General features: G+C 54.7%; 3 protein-coding genes across 3 annotated transcripts; 1 reads left to right on the plus strand and 2 right to left on the minus strand.

The window, feature by feature from the left end:
- Positions 1–2,101: 2,101 nt before the first annotated feature.
- NCLIV_030490 (30S ribosomal protein S12, related) lies at positions 2,102–5,166 on the plus strand (the record flags this gene model as incomplete). The annotated part of the gene is made up of 4 exons (XM_003883245.1): positions 2,102–2,105; positions 3,201–3,300; positions 3,823–3,901; positions 4,918–5,166. The coding sequence occupies 4 exons, from the start codon at positions 2,102–2,104 to the stop codon at positions 5,164–5,166; spliced, it is 432 nt and encodes a 143-aa protein (XP_003883294.1).
- Positions 5,167–7,432: 2,266 nt separating this feature from the next.
- On the minus strand, positions 7,433–7,915 carry NCLIV_030500 (conserved hypothetical protein; the record flags this gene model as incomplete). Its single annotated transcript, XM_003883246.1, has 1 exon — positions 7,433–7,915. One exon carries the CDS (start codon positions 7,913–7,915, stop codon positions 7,433–7,435), a length of 483 nt encoding a protein of 160 aa, XP_003883295.1.
- Positions 7,916–11,881: 3,966 nt separating this feature from the next.
- On the minus strand, positions 11,882–17,921 carry NCLIV_030510 (putative thiF family domain-containing protein; the record flags this gene model as incomplete). Its single annotated transcript, XM_003883247.1, has 8 exons — positions 11,882–12,117; positions 12,707–13,011; positions 13,983–14,139; positions 14,416–14,548; positions 14,966–15,053; positions 15,157–15,325; positions 15,848–16,093; positions 16,550–17,921. The coding sequence occupies 8 exons, from the start codon at positions 17,919–17,921 to the stop codon at positions 11,882–11,884; spliced, it is 2,706 nt and encodes a 901-aa protein (XP_003883296.1).
- Positions 17,922–19,334: the final 1,413 nt, after the last annotated feature.

The raw sequence follows: 19,334 nt of genomic DNA on the forward strand, positions 1-19,334 counted from the left end.
AGCCGACGAACAAAGGAGTCACGCAGGGAACGGCCTGCGGTTTCCATGTAGCCGAGTCTTCGTCGTCGCTGTGGAGAGGCAAGAGTGATGCTAGGCGAGGTTTCTCGAAGAAGAGGCGGCTCCTCCGAGGAAGGCTCGTAAAGCCCGCGAAGCTGCATGCGGACTTCAATAAAGCGTACATGAATTCAAGGCAAGAGCTGCAGAGAACTAGCCGAGATGCCTAATACAGGCACTCCGCGAGGAAGCCGGCGCTGGAATCAGTCTGGCGTGGTTACTTGGTCACTGAAGACGAGACGAAAAGAGGTTCCCAGCTGTGCCTAAACACGAAGGTTTCTCTGCCGTGTGAAGCGTCAAAGAGTCATGGTGCACAGCAGTGATGCTTCGACTCATCCTGCGAGGTTCTGCTCCAACTGAGTGCTGTCCCACCCTCGACAGCTGTGAAGGTAAAAGTGATGAACAACCACTTGGGGCGTGTGCGGCCTTATCATCACCCGCCCAGCGGGGTGTTTTTTCAACTGTTCTAAAGTCTAAGGAAGATCTCGCCGCGTCGAGCTCGAACTGAGGGTTTTACTTTTCTTCGCGTAAGCCTCGTCATGTGCTTTCTCGGGGTCCCCGTCAGAGTTGACATTTCACACAGAACAGCCTTACTTCGACTCAGCAAAATCAATCCTTTCTTCATCTATATATGTATATACATGTATTCCTACTTAAACATAGGTATATGCAACGCTTGCGACACTACGTCCAGCGGATAGTGCGATGACTCTCTCCCTCTTCAGCTACATTTGTGTATCCATATATGGATCTATATTTATTGAGAGATTGTGCAAAACAGCTTCAGGTGGTCATCTGAATGCATGCAGGAAACCGAAAAAAGGTCGTAGTCGGTGGCTCAGGTACCGTATTGAAGGAAACACTTGTTTTGTCGAGTGTCTCTCTGTCCCCCGCTCTGCGACTTGCCATCAAGCCGTATGTAGCCAGAACTGGTGTGGCCTTCGCACAACATTCACAGAAGGCGGTTTATGTGTGGTTCTATCTCCCGGTGCTACCAAAAAAGAAAGTGTTTTCCTTCGCGAATATTACAGAACCTAGCTTCAAAGGAGCTCACATACACCAGGCACTGCCACTTGGAAACAGAGAAGCCACAAAAAATCGGCAGTCTGTTGTGGCGAGCCTCTCCAAAAATCGGATCCAGTGTCCAGCCCCAGGGAGCGTGTGTGTGTGTGGAGCGATAAACAGAAAAAGGAAGAGCGAGACAACGAGAATAGATCAAGGAAGACAGAGAGACACGAAGGGAGAGATAAAAGAAACGAGAGGGGAGAGAGATACACGAAGAGAGAGGAGGAGAAGAAGAGAAAGAAGAAGAAGAGAGAGAAGAAGAAGAGAGAGAAGAAGAAGAGAGACGAAGAGAGAGAAGAGAGACCAAGAGAGAGAAAAATAGGAGGAAGAGGGAGAAAAAGAACAAGAAGGACCGAGAGAAGAAGAGGGAGGAGAAGAGGTAGAACAAGAATGGAGAGGAGAAGAAGAGAGAGAAGGGAGATAAAAGAAGGGAGGTAGAAGCGAGATAGAAGGGCTGAGAGAGGAGCTAGAAGAGTGGCAGCAGACAAGTAGAAGAAAAGCAAGATAGAGGAAAGATGGAAGAAACGAAACAGCGAAAGGGAAGTAGAGAAACGGAAAAGTGAGGCGAGAGTCGCGAGGGAAGGGTGGACAACGCCGTGCGGAATTCTGCAACGAACGGCAGCGTGGAACAGTCACACGCGAGAAGGAGAGATAGTAGCAGCAAAATACAGTACTTGCTATTACCTGTCTGCCAGCACACGATAACGGCAGCTTGCTTGTAGAATGCACAGTTTCGGCTTATATTCAGACCATCCTCCGAGATCCGAAAATCTGTTCGCTGTGCCTGGGATGGCCACCGGGCAGTCGCCGTGAGCATGCGCAGGCGGAGCATTTATGGCGGAGTGGATGAGGAAATCGAACGCCGGGGGGAGGGTTTTGTGGAAGGCGCGAACTGAGCGGAGAGGCGACCACGGCGTTTACTTGTTTTCCATGATGCCTCTAGCCACTCGTCCCTAGTTGTCGTCAAGGAGCCTCTACAAAAATGGGTGAGTTCTACGCTTCGAGATCTCTCTGCCGCTCGCTCTTCTTCCGTTTCTTCTCTCCGGCTTCCCTCTCCCACACAGCGCACAATTCTCCGCAACAGCAGGGGGCGCGTGGGGCTCCGCTCGGACGTTCTCGGGCGAGCGCTTCTCTCCTTTTCGAGGGTTATTGTCTCTCTGGGATTTTTCCTTCGCTCGTGCCTTCCTTGCCGTCGCCCTGTGACTCCAAACCTGTCTCTGCGTAGAGCACGGAACGCCCCCTTGTGACTGGCAGTGAAGAACGCGCACGTAGTTGCGCACCGCCTCTCCCGGGTTTACAGAGATGGCCACGTCGCACGGGGAAGGTGTCTACTTCGCTCTTACTCTCCAAAGGAATGCCTTCGCCGCTTTGTGTGCCCGAGGTCTTGCGCTGTCGTGTTCGGATTCCCTCTTTGGGGCTCCGCTTCCGCGTGTTCGACGTGCCTCCTCCTCGCCAGTGGGGCAGAAGCCAGCGCGAAGAGTGCATGCGGCGGCCTGTAGCTCTCTCGTCCCTGTTTTCGAAGTCGCGTCCGCGTGGTTTCCTTCCTTGTCTCCTCTCGAATGTTGCAAGCAAATGCCACATGCTCCTGTCTCCTCGAGGAGACGGGCGCGGGCCCTACGGCCCCACTCACGCCGCGCTTCCAGCGTTGCTGCTGCTGCTTGTCCCTTCTTCGTTTCGCTTCGTCTGGCGGCCTCTCGTTGACGCGTGGCATCCTGTGTAGCTAGAGAGGGAAACAGAATAGGTTCTTTGTTCTCCACTTTCGTCACCCCACTGGATCAGCGGGGAGGCAATCGGTAGTGCCTTAGTGAGATATGGGGGAACCTGGTTGGACGTGCGTTGCCGTTGTGCAAAACAGCGGCCGACTGGCATGCGGAGTGGAAAGAGGAGTGGTGTACGTACACCCGAGTTCGTTTGCTGCCATCTGGCAGTGTACATACACCTCGATGTGCCCTGTGTTCTTCGTTCTTGAGTTCGTTTTCGTGGTTGAGTCGTTTTCCGCAGTGGGATTCAGCTGGCGGCGCCTGATTCGCCAAGATGAAGTGAGGAAGAGCGTTTGCTTTCCTGTGTTGCTTCTCGTTCAGGAAAGCCTAACGGTATTCGTACTGCTCGCAAGCTCCGCTCGCGCCGCAGGGTGCAGAAGTGGGCCGACAAGACGTACAAGAAGGCGCATTTGGGCACCAGGTGAGCAAGCTCTCTTCTTTCCGTGGAGCGAATCGAATCACGAAGTAATTCTCACGCACTTAGTGTAGTGGCATTTCCTCTTCGTTTCCTCAGGTGTCCTTACCTTGAGCTGCATCTCTACCACAGCACCTGGGTCTTTCGTTCGTCCGCTCCTTGATGTTCTCTCCATTCTTTTCTCTCGAGAATAGGCCTAGAGCATGCAGGCGCTGTGGTGTTGTGGCAGTGTCAGCATCTTTCCCTGTTTCCCTTCTGCGTTTTCTCGGGCAGTTGATGGCATGCCGTGCGTGACGGCCCCGGTTGTTCGCGCTTTTCCGCGCGTTTCTAGTTTTACGCGTGTATTCTGATTCTCTCGGATACTGCGGGCCCCCCACGCGTGCCTCCTCTCTCGACGTTGAGAGTCTGACCTGGCCACATCGGCCTGCCTCCGTGCACGTTTTGACACAGCCGTGCCTGTTTGGTTTTCGTACATTGCTCTGGACACAAGTCACAAGAAAAGGATTCACTTTCCCCTGGCTTCTTCAGGTGGAAGGCGAACCCGTTCGGAGGCAGCTCCCACGCCAAGGGCATCGTCGTCGAGAAGCTGGGTATTGAAGCTAAGCAGGTGCGTCCCAGACGCTTCAGCTGGCTCCTCAGGGTTTTCATCTTTCTGGCCCCTTCAAATCCTATGGCGAGCCTCGTCTCGCGAGTCAAAAATAGTCGCTTTTCTCTCTCGCCCCGTATTGACTTCTTTTCCCCGTTGTTCCACTCATCTGTGATGCATTTCTATCCCGAGGCTCCGGCCGTCGGCTCTCTGCTTTCCCCCAAATATCGCTGTTTTCATTGACACTTTTGAAGGATGCATACGCATGTATATATGTATATGTATATATATGTATATATATGTATATATACATGTAGTTCCCCTTCATAGGCGTTGCTCTCGCGCTGTTTTTTCGGAGCGCGTGGAGTGTCACGGGAGGGGAAGACTGAGAAGTTTTCTTCCACGTGGAGACGCCCTCCCCTCTTTGCTCTCTGTTTCCGCTTCGCCGCTTCTGAGTGTGGTGTGTGGCAGCTCCTCTGTCGCCCGCACTGGCGGTGGGAGTGGGAAGAGAGAGCGAGGCGGGGTGGGATGTGAACACACCGTGCGATAGGAGAGGAGAAGGGTCTCCTTTCTGCGCTTCCGCATGGGGTTCTCCCTGCCTCCCCACGTGCATGCACTCTACGTTTCAGCGATCATTGTGTGTCGGCCGTGAACGGACGTGAAGGTGTCGGGAATAGCAGAAAGGAAAGAGGGAATGTGTTATGTAGGTTGTGGAGGCCGGTCGCCTGTCTGCCATCTCCCTCCGGTGTCTGGTGCCTGCGCTACCCAAATAGTAGTTTCTCTCTCAGTCGCCCTGGCGGCTCCATTCATATTCTGTCTGTGCGTGAAGTCTTACGTGTGACCCTGTTCTTTACTCTCGCGGTCCGTCGGGGTCTCGGCCCGGCGCTGCTACAGCCTATATATATCTGTATATATGTATATATCTGTGTCTGTGCATGCGTGCCTGTGCGCAGCGTATAATCTCTACTTGCACATGAGTGTAAATGCTTGCAGTGCGTCGTTGGATGTTGGTGTTCTCTTCTGTGTCGTGTTCTCAGCCCAACTCAGCTATTCGTAAGTGCGTTCGCGTGCAACTGATTAAGAACGGCAAAAAGATCACTGCTTTCGTTCCTCGTGATGGCTCCTTGAACTACATCGACGAGAACGACGAAGTCTTGGTGGCAGGTTTCGGTCGAAGTGGCCACGCCGTCGGTGATATTCCCGGTGTGCGTTTCAAGGTGGTGAAGGTTGCGGGAGCTTCTCTGCTTGCTCTTTTCAAGGAGAAGAAGGAGAAGCCGCGCACGTAAGCCCGTTGCTTCAAGGACAACGTTTCGCAAAGGCTCACGAGAAAGCGCACATTCACGCGTGTTTGTGTGGGGCGGACTTGTGCATGCGCGGACGAAAGCGTCTCGACTCTGAGGGCTCGCCAAGCGGTGTACGTACAGCTCATTTTCTCGGCGCTTTTTGGGGTCTCGTGTGTGTGACCGTGGGGGGAGGAGAGAGCGGGGACAGAGCACCACGAGAGACGAGGCGCGAAAGGCTGGTCTGACCTCGCTCCCGGCGGTTTCTCTCCTTCCCTCTGTGTTCGTCTCTTTGTTTCTCATCTTTTCCTAACTGAAATTACACTCTCTGCCTTACACCTTCCTTCTCTGTCGAACCGCCGTCGAGTTCCTCTTCCGTGTCTCGGCTCGCAGGCGAGCTGGCAACCGCGCGCGTTTCTCCGCGTCATTCCAGTCGCCTGCGTGGACCTGCCGCAGTGACACTTTACCCGCGCACGTAGCTTTCAACGATACACCTACGAAATGTCTTTCACACAGCCTTCATCTGGACTGTGTACGTACACGTGGAGCGCCGGCCAAGATACAGGAGCGGTGGGCCTATAAACTTACATAGGTACATATATATATATATGGGTAGATGTAAGTGTAGTTATTTATTTGCTCTCCTACGCACTTTCGGATGACGGAAGGAAGTCAAACACAGAAAATGCAGTTGTCGAGGTGCGTTGGAGAAACCAACGGCAAACGAGAGGCACGAGTCAGAACGCACTCTCTAGTTGGAGTGGACGAAGAGATTGCCGGGCGAGACTTCATGCAGCCCTCGCCTCGCGATCTGACCCCTCACATATCACTATCGAGGTCATGTCAGAGTCAGAGAGAGAGGCGTCATGGGAGGTGTCTCCCTTTTGTGTTTTCCCTTGAAACAAACGGAACGACAAACGTGCAAAACAAACGGGGTAAATCGGGATGACATACAGGACTCCCATGGAGGAACCCGCTTTTTTCGACACTCCGAACCGAGTGGGACTTCCCCCTCCGTTTCTCGTCTACACCCCCTGTCTTGTCTTTCATCTGCCTTGTTCTCTCTCGACCTGAGGACACATTCCCCGACCTAGGCAGAACGCCCTACCGAAGTTGCTACCCTCACCAAGAAAATCTTCTACCTGTTTCCTTTTCTTAAATCACAGAAGCGTGGAGAGCCTGAGTGCTCCTCTCTCTGTTCCACAGGAAAAATGAGGTACCACCGGACAAAAAAAAGTCTTCACACACCCTTTGCTACTTTTGTCTCTAGGGGGGGCATCTCGTAGGCGTGCTGAGATCTTCCCTCGGTCCATCAGAAAGACAAGGATACCGGTCGACTGTGAACCCTATCCCTCCTTTTCTTTCTTCTAATATCAGTCCACACCCCAAGGAAGCTTCTCTCGCCTACGAACGGAGGAAGAAAAGAGAAAACATCCAACCAGGCACTTCACACTGTTGCCGCGGGGCCCGACGTTGCCTATAGAGACACAAGAAAATACCTAGAGCTCTGTGCATCTGGCCTTGGAGAAAGAGCTGGAAAAGATGCATCTTGTCACTGACTCGACTCCTCTTTCCCCTCTGTTACCTTTTTCCTATTTTTTTCCTTGCGGAAATGCACCACAGGAAGCGGCGAACAGCCGCAGCACGTCCTCTCTGTCTTGACGACAAATGACGCAGAAGAGGAAAGCCATACCTGCTAAAGCTTTTCCTCGCTTCTGATCGGACGAAAGAACATAAACAAAAGACAAGATGCGGATGCTCCCCCTTCTCTCTAGAGATGTGAGGGAGAGGACAGCCAAGCGAAGCGTACTACCACTCAAAACACACATATGACTGCTGGCTCTCGTCGTGAGGCACCCTTTTTCCCCTTCCTGGAAATCATGGCCCTCGCGCCGGTGCTTTCCTCCCACATGTTCTGAGTTCCTGCTCTTTGTTCCCTGCGGAAAGGGCGTCGTCTCTTCCACAGACGCCCAGTTCACTGTATCCTCTCTGTGTGCCCCCGCCTCCGTTGTCCTTGTGTTTCTGCGTAGCCTGCTGCCTTTCCACTTTCAGACAGCCTGCACCAGAAGTCCACTCTTGCTCATCCCTGCCGAAGTTGCTTTCTGGCAGGCGGCTTTCCTGCTCCACCACCGAAGAGACGCCGACGAAAAAACAGATCCTGATGGCCCGCGACACACACACCGTGGACACATCCGGCTTTTCTCGGAAATACTGCCGCAGGCCCCTGGCGTCGTATTTTGCCTTTCATGTGCTTCGTTCCGTTCTCCTTGCTTTAGAAACTCATGCTATCGCTTCTCTTCCCAAAGCGGATGCCCAACTTGGCGGGTTCGTCGCACAGGAAAATGCAGATGAGCGAGAAGAGCGTAGTCAGGAGAGTGACGCTTCCGACGACGACGCCCATGCCTCCCGCGTATCCCAGGTTGCCGAAGAGAGCCATGACGAAGTTCCACAGGAAGAACCGCGCAAAGTTTGCTGTGATCAGCGACAGGTCGAACGACTCAAAGTGACACAGGACGGAAGTCAAACCCATCACGAAGGGTGTCCACATGTCGATGAAGACGTCTGGAGCGAAAGAAAAGAGTTGCATGCGCCACGTGTTGCGATTCACGTCGTCGAGAAAGTGCCCGGGAATCGAAATCGACGCGTTCGTCGTCGGGAGAACCAAACACCACAACATGATTGTCAACACGCCGGAAATGAAGCCCATCCAGCGGGTAACAACCGCCGTAACCGGCGAGGGCGTATCGTCGTCCATCGCGCGGGCGGGGAAGAAAAGCGTGCGAAAAAGAAACGAAACCGAGAAACGGGGTCGACCACAGAGGATAAACCACCAAGCACAACACAGCGACGCGGAGAGGAAGGGATCAAACGAAAAGACAGATCCATATGCACGCGAAAGGGAACACGCGAGAGAGGAGAGGGAAAGAATGGGAACGGCCGGGCAAAAAAGGCAGAGACTGCGTAAAATCCGACGACGCGCCAGACACACCCCGGATCTCAACGCCCGCCCTCGCTTCGGGAAAGGAAACTCCAGAACCGACGTCGCTGCGGTGGTCTATGTCGCTTGCAAAACTACGTGTAGTCCCGTAAGAGACGGTCTCTCTCTTTTTGGACCGCACGGGAGAAGCGAGGACGAAGAGCGAATCTCGGAGGATCGATGTGCGCTGAACAAGAAGCAAAGAGACGCTCCACTTCTTGTTCCATCTCGGCGTTCTTCACGCTGTCTCGTGTTCGGCGCAGGACGCGATGAAAGATCTAGAAGGCAACGAAGCAAAGGAGTGCGAGACGCGCAAACGAAGGTGATGAAGAACAGGTTCCAGGTGGCGTTGAAGTCCGTGCTGGGTTTCGTGCCCCTTAGAAAAGCACACGCGACGCGTCGTGCGCTCGCGTGTAAGAGGTGTTGTAGAATGCCTATTTTTGGTCTCCCCTCGGATATACAACAATGAATGCTAAGGCCAGTCGAAGAGCTCCACACAGGTGACGAACTACACTTACACGCATACAGAAGCGGGGGGAAGTCCGATGTACCAACTTCCCCGCGCACATCCGGCGAAAAAGGGGATGTACCTGCTGGACGTGTCTTCACTGATGAGGGGGATCAGTAAGGAGGGGAACGACGAGAATCGCTGATTTGCTGAAAGTATCGACGCCCTATGTGCTTGGGGCGTTCAGGAAAACGAGTCTTCCATGTGACATGGCCTTAAACCGGGGAAAACGAGGCAAACCTTTCCCGCCGATCGCACATGAAGCTCATGGTGCAAACCCGAACAACCGATGAGGGTTTCCTCTGCTGTCCTGACTTCGATGTACGCCAGCCAACTTGCTTGTTTATACACGACATATATAGGTATATATATATATATATCGACTCAACAGAGTAGACCCACGAGGAGAAAAGGCGGAACATTGAAGGCGCTTCGCCTGTGATCGATTGGTTCTGGAAACCACCCCTCCACTCAGCAAAAAACAACTGGAGGAGAGAGGCTCTGCATTATCTTAGCACCCCGCGCCTGGACGCTACATCCGTAGCGCAACTCCAGGTTAGCGTAGGTCCTTTCGTTCCGGTATGTCCATGACGGCCAGACTAAGAAAGCGTCAAGACTTGGAGCACCAACCACACAGGCTGCAGCCAAACCAGAGACGAGAAAAAAGCATCTGTGTGAAACGAAAACGGTAACTGGGGATTCCACGCAGGGTGTCACCGGGCCGCCGCAGGGAGATCGGAAGTCCCGTCTCTCGATTTGACTGTTTTGTCACTGAGGCACACAGGAGCGAAGGGAACGGTAAAAGTGACGCAGAAAGAAGACGCCACGAAGGACACGAAAATCAGGAAAGCGGCGTACAGACCGACAGACAACGAGAGATACACGCTGCTTGAGAACCGCACAGGACCTCTAGCAGATGGACGATCGACACTTGGGGGCAGAGGAAAACAGAGAGATGTTAACGTTCGCGTTTCCCTCTCGCGTGTATAATGCAGCCGTAGACTTCTTGCTTGGGAGAAAAGCCGGAAGCAAACGGACTCAGATCTCTGAGCAGTGGACGTCTCGTGTTTAGCCGTTTTAGTTCCGTGAAACACATGCTGGCGTAATAACGGAATTTGTGTGGAAGGATGTGTATGCGTGTAGACGTTTTTACGGTAGTGACTGTCCTCATTGCGGAGGTGAGATCCCAGAATGGAACGATAACTTGCATGTGAAGGATCAAGATAGGAATCTGTCTGCGCTATCCCACCCTTACTAGGAAATGTCCAGGAAATCCTTCGTCGGTCAGGCTGTTTTTTCCGCGCAAGGTTGCCTCGTTTTCGCTGATTGATCTCAGCAGATTCCCTCTGTCTTCCCTGATTTATCAGTGAGGCAAAGATCTGGCCCCTGTGTCAGGTCAGAACCCTTTTGTTTTCTCCGTTTTCCTCCTAACGGACACGGCGGCAGACACTCGTGGACGGTGTGGCGCACACGAGGGCGGAACGATAACAGAGAGAAAGGTATCTCCACTTTCTCAGCTCCACAAAACTCAGCTGGGCTGTGCGTAACGGCCCTGACCCGTCCCTCTTGCACACACACAACTTTTCTGTTGCAGCCTTCAACGAGGAAACCGTTTTCTCTGAAATTCGATTTCGTGATGCTTGTGACTGGAAAGGCGCCTGAAGAACCCGTGCCGTCGTGCAACTTGGGTTGCTGCGGACCGGTCTTGCGTTAGAATGCGCCTCCTTTGTGACAGCAGGTCATGGCGCGTAGCTCGACTGCGATGACCGATTTAATCGGGCTTAGTCGCCTCTCAGTTTTAGACTCTCCTCCATGGGAGGCGCCTTCTTGTCCCCGGAGGAGAAGATTTACACCGACAGGCGCCTCTGTTGTGTTTGGTTCGAGAGGAACATGGTCACGTCTGAGAACAATGCGCGCATATCCTGGTGCGTAGAGCGAGGGCGCAACCTCTGTATTGGGTTCCTCCTCGGGCGTCCTCATGGCCTGACAATGATTTACACCTCGCTTTTCAAACGGACTTCCACCCTCAACGCCACCCCGATCTACCACCGAAACGATAAAGGATCTACACGTTTCGTCAAAGAACGCTGTAGGTACACCGTGTTACGTCACGCAGACCGCTACGCTTTTCATCGACTTTTTCGTGTTTCGCACCCTCTGGAACACGACCAGCGACGCTCCGCCTTTGTCACTGCGGCTTCCATTCTTTCCCTTTCGTTTCAGCTGGGAAGTCCGCCTCGTCGGCGGCAAGGACTCGTGAGGCGAACATCCTACACGCGCCGTCTCCGTGCAAATTCACTCTAAAGACAGCAGCAAGAGGGGGACTGCCTCTCTGATGGACGATATCTGTAAAAGTCACCCGCAGGGAGGCGGTGTTAAATCTTCCTATCCGCTGAGCCCACTCCAGAGAGAGCGTGGGGAACTGTGTCGATCGCACATCAACCACCGGAGAGGAAACGTAAGTGAGAACACCCCGTGTGTCTAGCCTAAGAAGAGAACGCCTCCTGTTTCCATCAAACTTCCGGGGCTCTCTATGAGCGTTTTCGACACTTTCCCTTCTTTCTGCGTCTTCGTGGCGAACCCCTCCCTCCCGTCTGCCGCTTAGCCGCTACGTTTCTCTCTGCATCCCCGACTCATCAACGCGGGTTTCAGCGCTCTGGAGCCTAGAAGGAGTGCCGACAAGTGTGAACGTAGACAGAGGAGGTACGTGCGGTGCGAAACCGGACGGAAGGGAATCGCTCTATCACCAGTTCGAGAAGACGAAACAGCTGGGGGACAGAGATGACGAGAGAGCGAGATACCGACGCAGAGACGAGACGGGGGGTGGGGCGCGAGCAGAAGAGACCGAGAAAAGAGAGGCGGGAAAGAGGATAACGGAAAGAGAGGAGGCGAAAACGGGAGAGACACGCACCGTGCTTGCCGAGGCGGCGAAGACCACAGAGGAAGGAACACGGGATTGCCCGTTTTCTTCGCAGTTCGACAAAAACAGAAAGACTTCTGTGCCAGGTCAAGGGGCTTCGGCAATGCAAGAAAAAACAAAAAAATCAACAATCTGTCATTCGCGTTTGCGGCGCTTCATTTCCTTCGTCTCCCGTTTCTCTTCTTGGTCTTCACCGCTAAGCTTGCTGAGAGTCGATCCCACTCTGCCCGTCCTTCGACTTGCCTCTCCACCCTGACGTCACTCCTTGTTACTTTGCTTCTTCCTTGTCTGTGGCTGTTTCCTCTCCCTTGTCACCCTACTCGTTTTCGTCCTCTTCTTCGTCGCTGAGGCAGACGACGTCGGCGTCCTCGCCTCGCGCCTCGATTTGCTTCTGCAACTCTTCGAGGCCCGAATATTTTTCGAGAACCGAGGAACTGGCAATCACCTCCCGCAGAAACTGGACGCGGTTCTCGCGGTATTTCTCCAAGATCGCATTGGAGCAGCAGACGCACTGCGGGTTCCTCTCCGAGGCCAATGACAGCATGCGAAAACCTAAAACGACACATAGACAGGTGGGACGAGCAGGACGTGGACCACCGAAACCGAACCGCCCGCAGATATGCACAGACCCCGACTCAAAGAAAAAGCGTCAGAGATCAGACGGGGGCAGACCAGAAAACGGAAACAAATCTCGACGCGTGCAGGCTCGGTGCGTCGCGCGCAGGCTCATCCTCGCGAAACAGAACCGTCCAAGAGTTTAGGTCGGTTGGTACGGAATCTCAAACCGAACACTAATTAACTGAGTTAAATAATACAGGGTTGAACTGTGGGTTAGTTTCAATTTCCAAGGCAGAGCACTGGGTTGGATACCCAGGGACCTGTGCTCCCATTAATACGAATCATAATATAAGTCACCAGGCATGCAGTACCAACCAGATAACATCTGAAGCTAGATTCCCTTTACCGAGTATCAACTTAGATGCACAGATGGACATAATTAATCCCTCTACGGTCTGTACTACCTACTTGAGTCCTCAGTTTAAGTGTTTGCGATAGAACCGTAAAAAAAAGTGGTATTTACACAGTTCAGTTCTGTAGTATTTAACTGCAGAGCGCTGTCGCACAAAACGCAAAGCCTTACTCGAGAAATAGCCTCGCACGGTATGGGGCGTCGCTCCCATACACGAGAAGTCCTCCACGTGCCTCTCTCCGCTTCTGCCTCGCCGCGCCTCGTCGCGCCTCCTGACGCCAGCGCCGCTTGACCCCGAAGCAGAACTGCGAGAAGACTCCGAGGAAGGGTGGACGGACGCGAGAGGATCGGAGGGAATGTGAGGAGCAGCGAATCCCTTGGGATGTTGAGTCAAGGCCGCGAGAAGCTCGACGGCGACGCTGCATGCGAAGCTGCTGATGCCGGGTCGCGTCACGGTGCACTGCTGGTCGAGAGTTCTGAGGAGGAAAGGGACACACGAGTGAGACGCCAGGCGAATTCAGCGAGAGCGGCTATTGAAAACGGACCGACAGCGCAGCAGCAGGGAGAAGCAGCAGGCGAAAAAGCCGAGAACGGATGGCGAAAAAATTGGTGCACAAGGCGAGATGTCGAGGAAATCCGATTCGAGAACGGAGAAAAGGCTGCTACTCTTGGCCGCTCCTCGGGAGAGACACCATGTCCGAACCGAGACAGCCCGTCCGCTCTTCTCTCTCCTCTCGCTTGCCCTCTTACATGCATAGGTTTCTCTCTTGGAACCTGTTTTGATTGCTTTAATTTCGACCCTCCCCTCGCTTTCCTTCTCTTTTCTGTTGGATGCAGGTGTTCCCCGGCACCCCCGCTTTCTCCATTTCCGGTGTATTCCTCTTGCCTGTTGCTCAGCGAGTCCGCCGGGGCTGTGACGGCGTTGCAAAAGTAGCATCCCAAGTCATTCCCGCCGTAGCCCTGTCGCATCACCACCATGGAGTCGAAGCCGAGACCGACAGCCATGCCCAGCGGGGCCGCGCATCGTCTGCCGTCTTCTGCGAGCGCTCTGGAGTTCCACGATTTTCCCAGAAGGCGAGATCCAGCGACAAACAGGCGACACACGCGGAAGCAAAGAAATGCAGAAACCACGCGTCCACAGACCCCGGCAAAAAAGAGGCCGCCTTCAAGACCTAAACTCTTCGCAAGAAGCAGCATGGACACAAACGCGCACATGCACAGTCACCTGTACGGCGACAGACAGACGCCCATAGATTGACAAACACAAACATGCCGAGCTGGAGATAACTACGCTACGGAGAGACATCTGCCATCTACTATATATATGTATATGTATATATATATATATATATATGTATATGTGTATATATAAATAGGAGAAAGAGCATCGACTCGTTCTTCTTGTGTCGATAATGAGAGTATGGCGTGACCGCGCTGGGTCTCTCACCTGTCGGCGACGATGAGGGAAGCTAGCCATCGCGATTCTTTGGAATCCGTCAACATCATGACGACGTCGTGTTCATCGATCAAAGACGCGAGAAGATCGTGCGCCTCTTCAAGACTGCGGCCACCAGGCGGAGTCGAGTGGCCAAAGCGCGGATGCCCTGTCAGAGCAAAACAGGTTACACTCACGAATCCGCTGTACAAAAACAGCCTGTATCTCCTTCCAGAGAAAGAAGGGCCGATCTATCTACATCTCAAGCTGCTGGAGCTGTGCCGGCAGAAGAATGGGAGAGGCGACATTTCTGAGAGGCAACCGCGACAGACAGAAAAGGAGAAGGAACCGCCACGGAAGTGTGTCGCTCTCGTTCCTCGGGTTCTGCGATTGAGAGGCAATCCCCCCCCCCCCCCCCGAGCCTTTCCCGCGCGTTTTCAGGCACCTGGCATGGGAATTTCGAGGTCGAAGCCCCGGCACCGCAAGTCTGGGCGAATCGCCAACAGGCGGCGGCAGGCCGCGTCGACTTTCTTCACGCCGCTGGAGCCCGGTTCGCCTCCCGATTGGTCACCCGTTCCCTGAGAAGGAAGAATGCGGAAGGGAGAAAGCGGAGTGTCTCCAGACGCTTTTTTATACGCTTCGCTGTCGCGGCTGGCGCAAGGCGACGAGGGAAACTCGGGTCTCCTCAGACGCTTAGGAAGCACCAGGAGCGGCGGCTCGGAAGAAGCCGGTTTCGACAGGAAGAGGGGAAAACGCATTGAAACGGAAAGGCACGGCACCTCGACTCCGAACAGAAAGGAGACATGTTGAAGACGCGGAATGGAGACCGAAAGCGGAACCGCGTTTCTGCGGGGTGAGGGCAGCAACGTCAAGACAAACCACGCAGCGCTCGCGCCCTGTTCGGTGCCCCACAGGCACCGGGCGGAGGACACGGAATTCGGCTCAGGGGTTTCTGTGGACGAGACGGAACGAAAAGAGACGATTCGCCTTGTTACCTGAGGCATGGCGTCTTCGTAGGTGTACAGACACTGCCGAGCAGGATTCGAAAGCGCGACACAGCTCGAGTCGACGAAGGTGAAGTCCCTGGTGAAGGCGACAGGAAACAGCGAGGCCGCGTGAAAATAAAAAAAACAGGAAGGCACACAAAGCGTGACAGATGTGTTGCCTCCGGTGCGTATTGCCTTACCTAACTCCCCAAGCAACCAGGAGACGGGCGACACCGCATCCGAGGGTTCCTGCGCCAAGAAGAAGCACGCGAAGATCTTGGATCCGACGGGGCTCGAAGGCAGGCAGCAGCCGCCAGCGAATGAGCTGTACGTTCAGCTCCACGGCGTCTTTCTGGATCACTTTCCCGTCTAAATATCGCCGCAAAGCAACGACAAAAACCGTAGAAGACGCAGAAGACGACGCAGAGGGCTTCCGTGCGGACTCAGCGGCGCTGCTTGGAGGCGCACCGGCGTGGCGAAGCCAACCGGAGACGACTGTGGGGTTGAGACGCGGAACGAGAGTTTCCTTCCCCTCGTCAAACACAGGAGAATCCCGTCTGCAGCGGTCTCTGCCCTGTATTGAGTCGATATCGCCTCCGTGAGTCGCGTCTTGTATACCTTCGCCTCGCAGTGGCAACCGGGGAGAAACAGAGGGAGACAACCCGGCAGAAGAAGAGAGAGAAGAAGATGAAAGGGAGAGATGCAGAGGATCCGAGAGGGCACCGATGAACGCGTGTTGCGGAGGAATGGCGACGTGGAAGACGAGAGAATGAAGAGACGGCATTGAGTTCGTTCTTCCGTTTTGGCTGTCTGAAAGGAGGGGTGAATCGAGGGTAGACGAGGTTCGTCTGTCGTGGCTGTGGAGCGGCAGAGACGAGGACGACAGCATACGATGGAGCAAGAGATCGCGGAACGACAAGAGCGACAGGACTTTGTTGTAGAGTGAAAAGCGAACCGAAAGAAGAAGCAGAAGATTTCGGAGAGGCCACCCGAGAGCCTGGGGGTCTCCGCTCGGGTCCAGGTAGCAGAGATGCAGTGTACAGACACCCGACGAACGCAGAAATGGAGGCGCGGGAGTGCTCGCCGCCGAAATCGGACACGAACGCGAACCGTATTTGGAAAGGTGAGAGGAGAGAGCTGAAAGGTGAGAGGAAGAAAGAAAGAAACGCGCAGCCGACGCATGCCCGATCTCCCACGCAGAGATATCGGGTAACAGAGGACCGAGAAGTTCGAATGCCGTCAAAGGTAGAAAAAGACACGACTGCCCTCTCTCGCCGTTTCCTTCTCTCTCGCCTCCTTTTTCTGGGATGTTTGTTTTCTTTAGAAGAAGAAACACCCCGCCTTGAAGCCAAGAGGCCGTTCCAGAATCCAGAGTACAAATGCGTCCAGATAGTGAAACCATTTCATCTAAAGTAAAGTTTCCGTCGTCTCCCCCTTCATCACTTCTTGCTTCTTCACTTGTACGCCGTTCCGCTTCGACTCGTTCTCGTTCCTTTGCCTCGCTTCGCGGTCTGTTTGTTCTGTCCTCTGTCGCTGAATCCGGGGCAGCAGGCCGTGTTTCCGTGCGATTCGCGTCTTCGTCGAGGGCGTCACCCTTCTGCGCGTCTTCTCTCTTCTCTCTCTGTTCCTCGCCCTCGGCCTCTCTCGCTCTGTCGTCTTTCTCTTCTTCGCCTTTCTGGGGACCACATGTCCTTTCCCTTTTTTCGTGCTTCCCTCCGCGAGAGGCCCCGTGAGCCTGCAGAAGGGCGCCCCGAGGCGGAGACAGCACCGCGAAGTCTGTGCCAGGTCGCACCGCTGGGACGGCGACGGAGTAGAAGGCGACAAATGCCTTCAGATCAATGAAGGTGATGAGGAAAAAGCGACACGCCAAGGCGATGGGCGGCAACGCAGTGTACAGACACTGCGACAGCCACGGGGCGTCACGCCTCCCAGAAACCGCTTCCGAGGCAACGGCAGAAGACGCAGGAGAAAGCGACGACGCAGAAGAAGGGGAAGACTGAGGTGCGAGGGACGCGGATCCCGTGGACGCAGGACGGTTGTGCTGGTGGAGCGAAGCTGTGCGGGAGGGGAAGTCCCAGAAGGCGTCTTCATAGACAGGAAGTTGAAGAAGGCCAGGCGAGTCTCCGCACGCGTTTTGAGCCTCGTCCGGAGACGCCGACCCTCGTCTCACCTCTTGAGAAGAAAGCGAACTCGCGGAGAGAATAGGTGCTTGCAGAATTTGAGAGACGGCGGCCTGGCGGTTGAAGGCTTTGAACTGCTCCAAGGAATTGCAGTTGTACAAGAAACCGAGGAGCGGCACCTCTCCTGTGAAGCAGGGCGCCGCAGGGGAGGCGTCCGACGAGGACGAGAGGAAGCGAGGGTGAGACGCAAGATCGAAGGCGTTCTGATCGAGACGAAAGATAGCCGGCGACAGTGAACAGGGGGATGCAGAACCAGCCTTCTCACGTCTCCACTCTGTTCGTCCCCCCGGAGAAAACGACGCGGGTGCGCGAGATGGCGTGACTCGCGACACAAAGTGTTTCGGCGTCGAGACAGCCAGCAACGGGGTCCACGGCGTCTGCAAGCGCCACTCGCGCAGTTTCGTTTCTCCCAGCCTCCGCCAAAAGGAGACGTCGATGCTCAAGGTGAAAGGGTGGAACCTCAGGACAGCGCGCGAAGCACAGATGCAACGCGTAGACGATGCCTCCGACCGAGGATGCGAAGACGCGGCGGAGGCCGCGGGGCCAGAACAGGAAGAGTTGGGCGCGCTGCGGTGTTCCTCTCGGAGCGAAGAGCTCCGACAGCCGATCCCAGAGGCGGTTGCCCCGTCGACTCTCCCCTTTTCTTCCGTCTGGCTTCCCCCTTCTATCCTCTGGCTTCCCCCTTCTTCCCTCTGGCTTTCCCCTTCTTCGGCGCGCGCTGCCTCACGGCCAAGCCGACCGGGCACGCCACAGACCGCCTCCTCGGCCTCGGCCTTGGTCTCCATCTCGTGTTCTTCTCTCCTCTCTTTTGCGCTTCCCTCTCGTCTCCTCTGGTCGCCTTTTATCTCTGTCCGCGACCTTCTCCTGCTCAACAGCAGACAGGAGGGCGGCAGCCAGAGGAGCAGCGATACGGGTGCACAATCGCGCAGAGGCCAGGCACTTCTCTAGAGGGAGAAAGTCGCATGCGCGACCGGCGCCCGCGAGATTTTCCTTTCCAGCAGAGAGGGAGGGACGCACAAACGCCCGGAGGAGAGAGACAGAAAAAAACTCGGGGAAAGGCTGAAACAACGAAAACAAAGAGAAGAGAGACGAGGAAGCAGACGAAGCGGCAAAGGAAGAGCGAGCGGAAAAGGTTGGGAAGGGTTCCTGCCTCACAAGTGTCTCATGTGGACGCGGGATGACGTCGCGAAAGAGAAAGAGGCAAGCGAGAAGGCCTGGCCGAAAGCTGCAAAAGAGGGGCCAGGCGACAGATGTAAAACCCGAACAACGGAGGCAGAGGCACAGAGAGAGACAGTTAAGAGACAGAAAAAGGCGAAGGAAAAGGAACGGGGCTACAAACGAGAACATGAGAAGGAAGGAGCGAAAGGGAGAAGGAAAACCGGGAAACAGACGGCTGGGCAGGAGGCTGCCTAGGCAGCGCCTCGTGTCCCTGCTCAGGGTGTCGGCGCTTCTCTCCAGTCTCTAGGTCTCGTTCTCCACACGAACGGGAGAGAGAAAAGAAGGGGAGAAAAAGGAATCGGCTGATTTTAAGCGGCGATCCCTTTGCATGGTACAAACGCCCGCCGGAACGCGTTTACCACACAACAGGAACAAAGCTGCAGGGGTCCGGCGGGGCTTAAAACGGAGAGAAACGCGACACTCCCCTCTCTCTTTGCTACGTTGTGAGCATTCCTCCGTAGGGCTGCGGAGCGAGATAAGAGCTCCCGTCTCGAAAAAGCAAGAACAGCCCGACCTTTCAGACCTTTTTGACAGAGACGTCAAACACGCTGCGCAAAAAAGGGAAACCGACCCCCAGGGTTTTTCCGCAACCCTCCCGAGTGTCGCAAGGGAGACACACGTTGCAAGACAAGGTTCCGGGGGGTTCCTTGTCAGCTGCCGGTTGGCGCGACTTGGATCTTTGCCAGGCGTCCAGTCCTTTCGGCAAAGAGACGAAACTTCACCCGGTTTTCTAGACTTCCCGGGGTTTCCACGTCGTCGCCGCTCAGCGCTGTGGCCAGAGACACGAAAAAAAACGAGAGACAAGACGCTCGCTTCGCTCCAACACTTCGTGGGACAGGAGCGGTTTGCGCGCGGCGTTTCCCCGCGAAGCAGCGTCCAGTCACGAGTCGACGGCGGCGTTCCACAAAAGAAAAGAAGCTTGCGGTGGGCACACAAATAAGAAAACTGTTCTTCGTTCACCGGCTGCGGACACGCTTTGA

The sequence above is a fragment of the Neospora caninum genome, chromosome VIII (assembly GCF_000208865.1).
Source record: "Neospora caninum Liverpool complete genome, chromosome VIII".
In the NCBI taxonomy this organism is placed as follows: domain Eukaryota; phylum Apicomplexa; class Conoidasida; order Eucoccidiorida; family Sarcocystidae; genus Neospora; species Neospora caninum.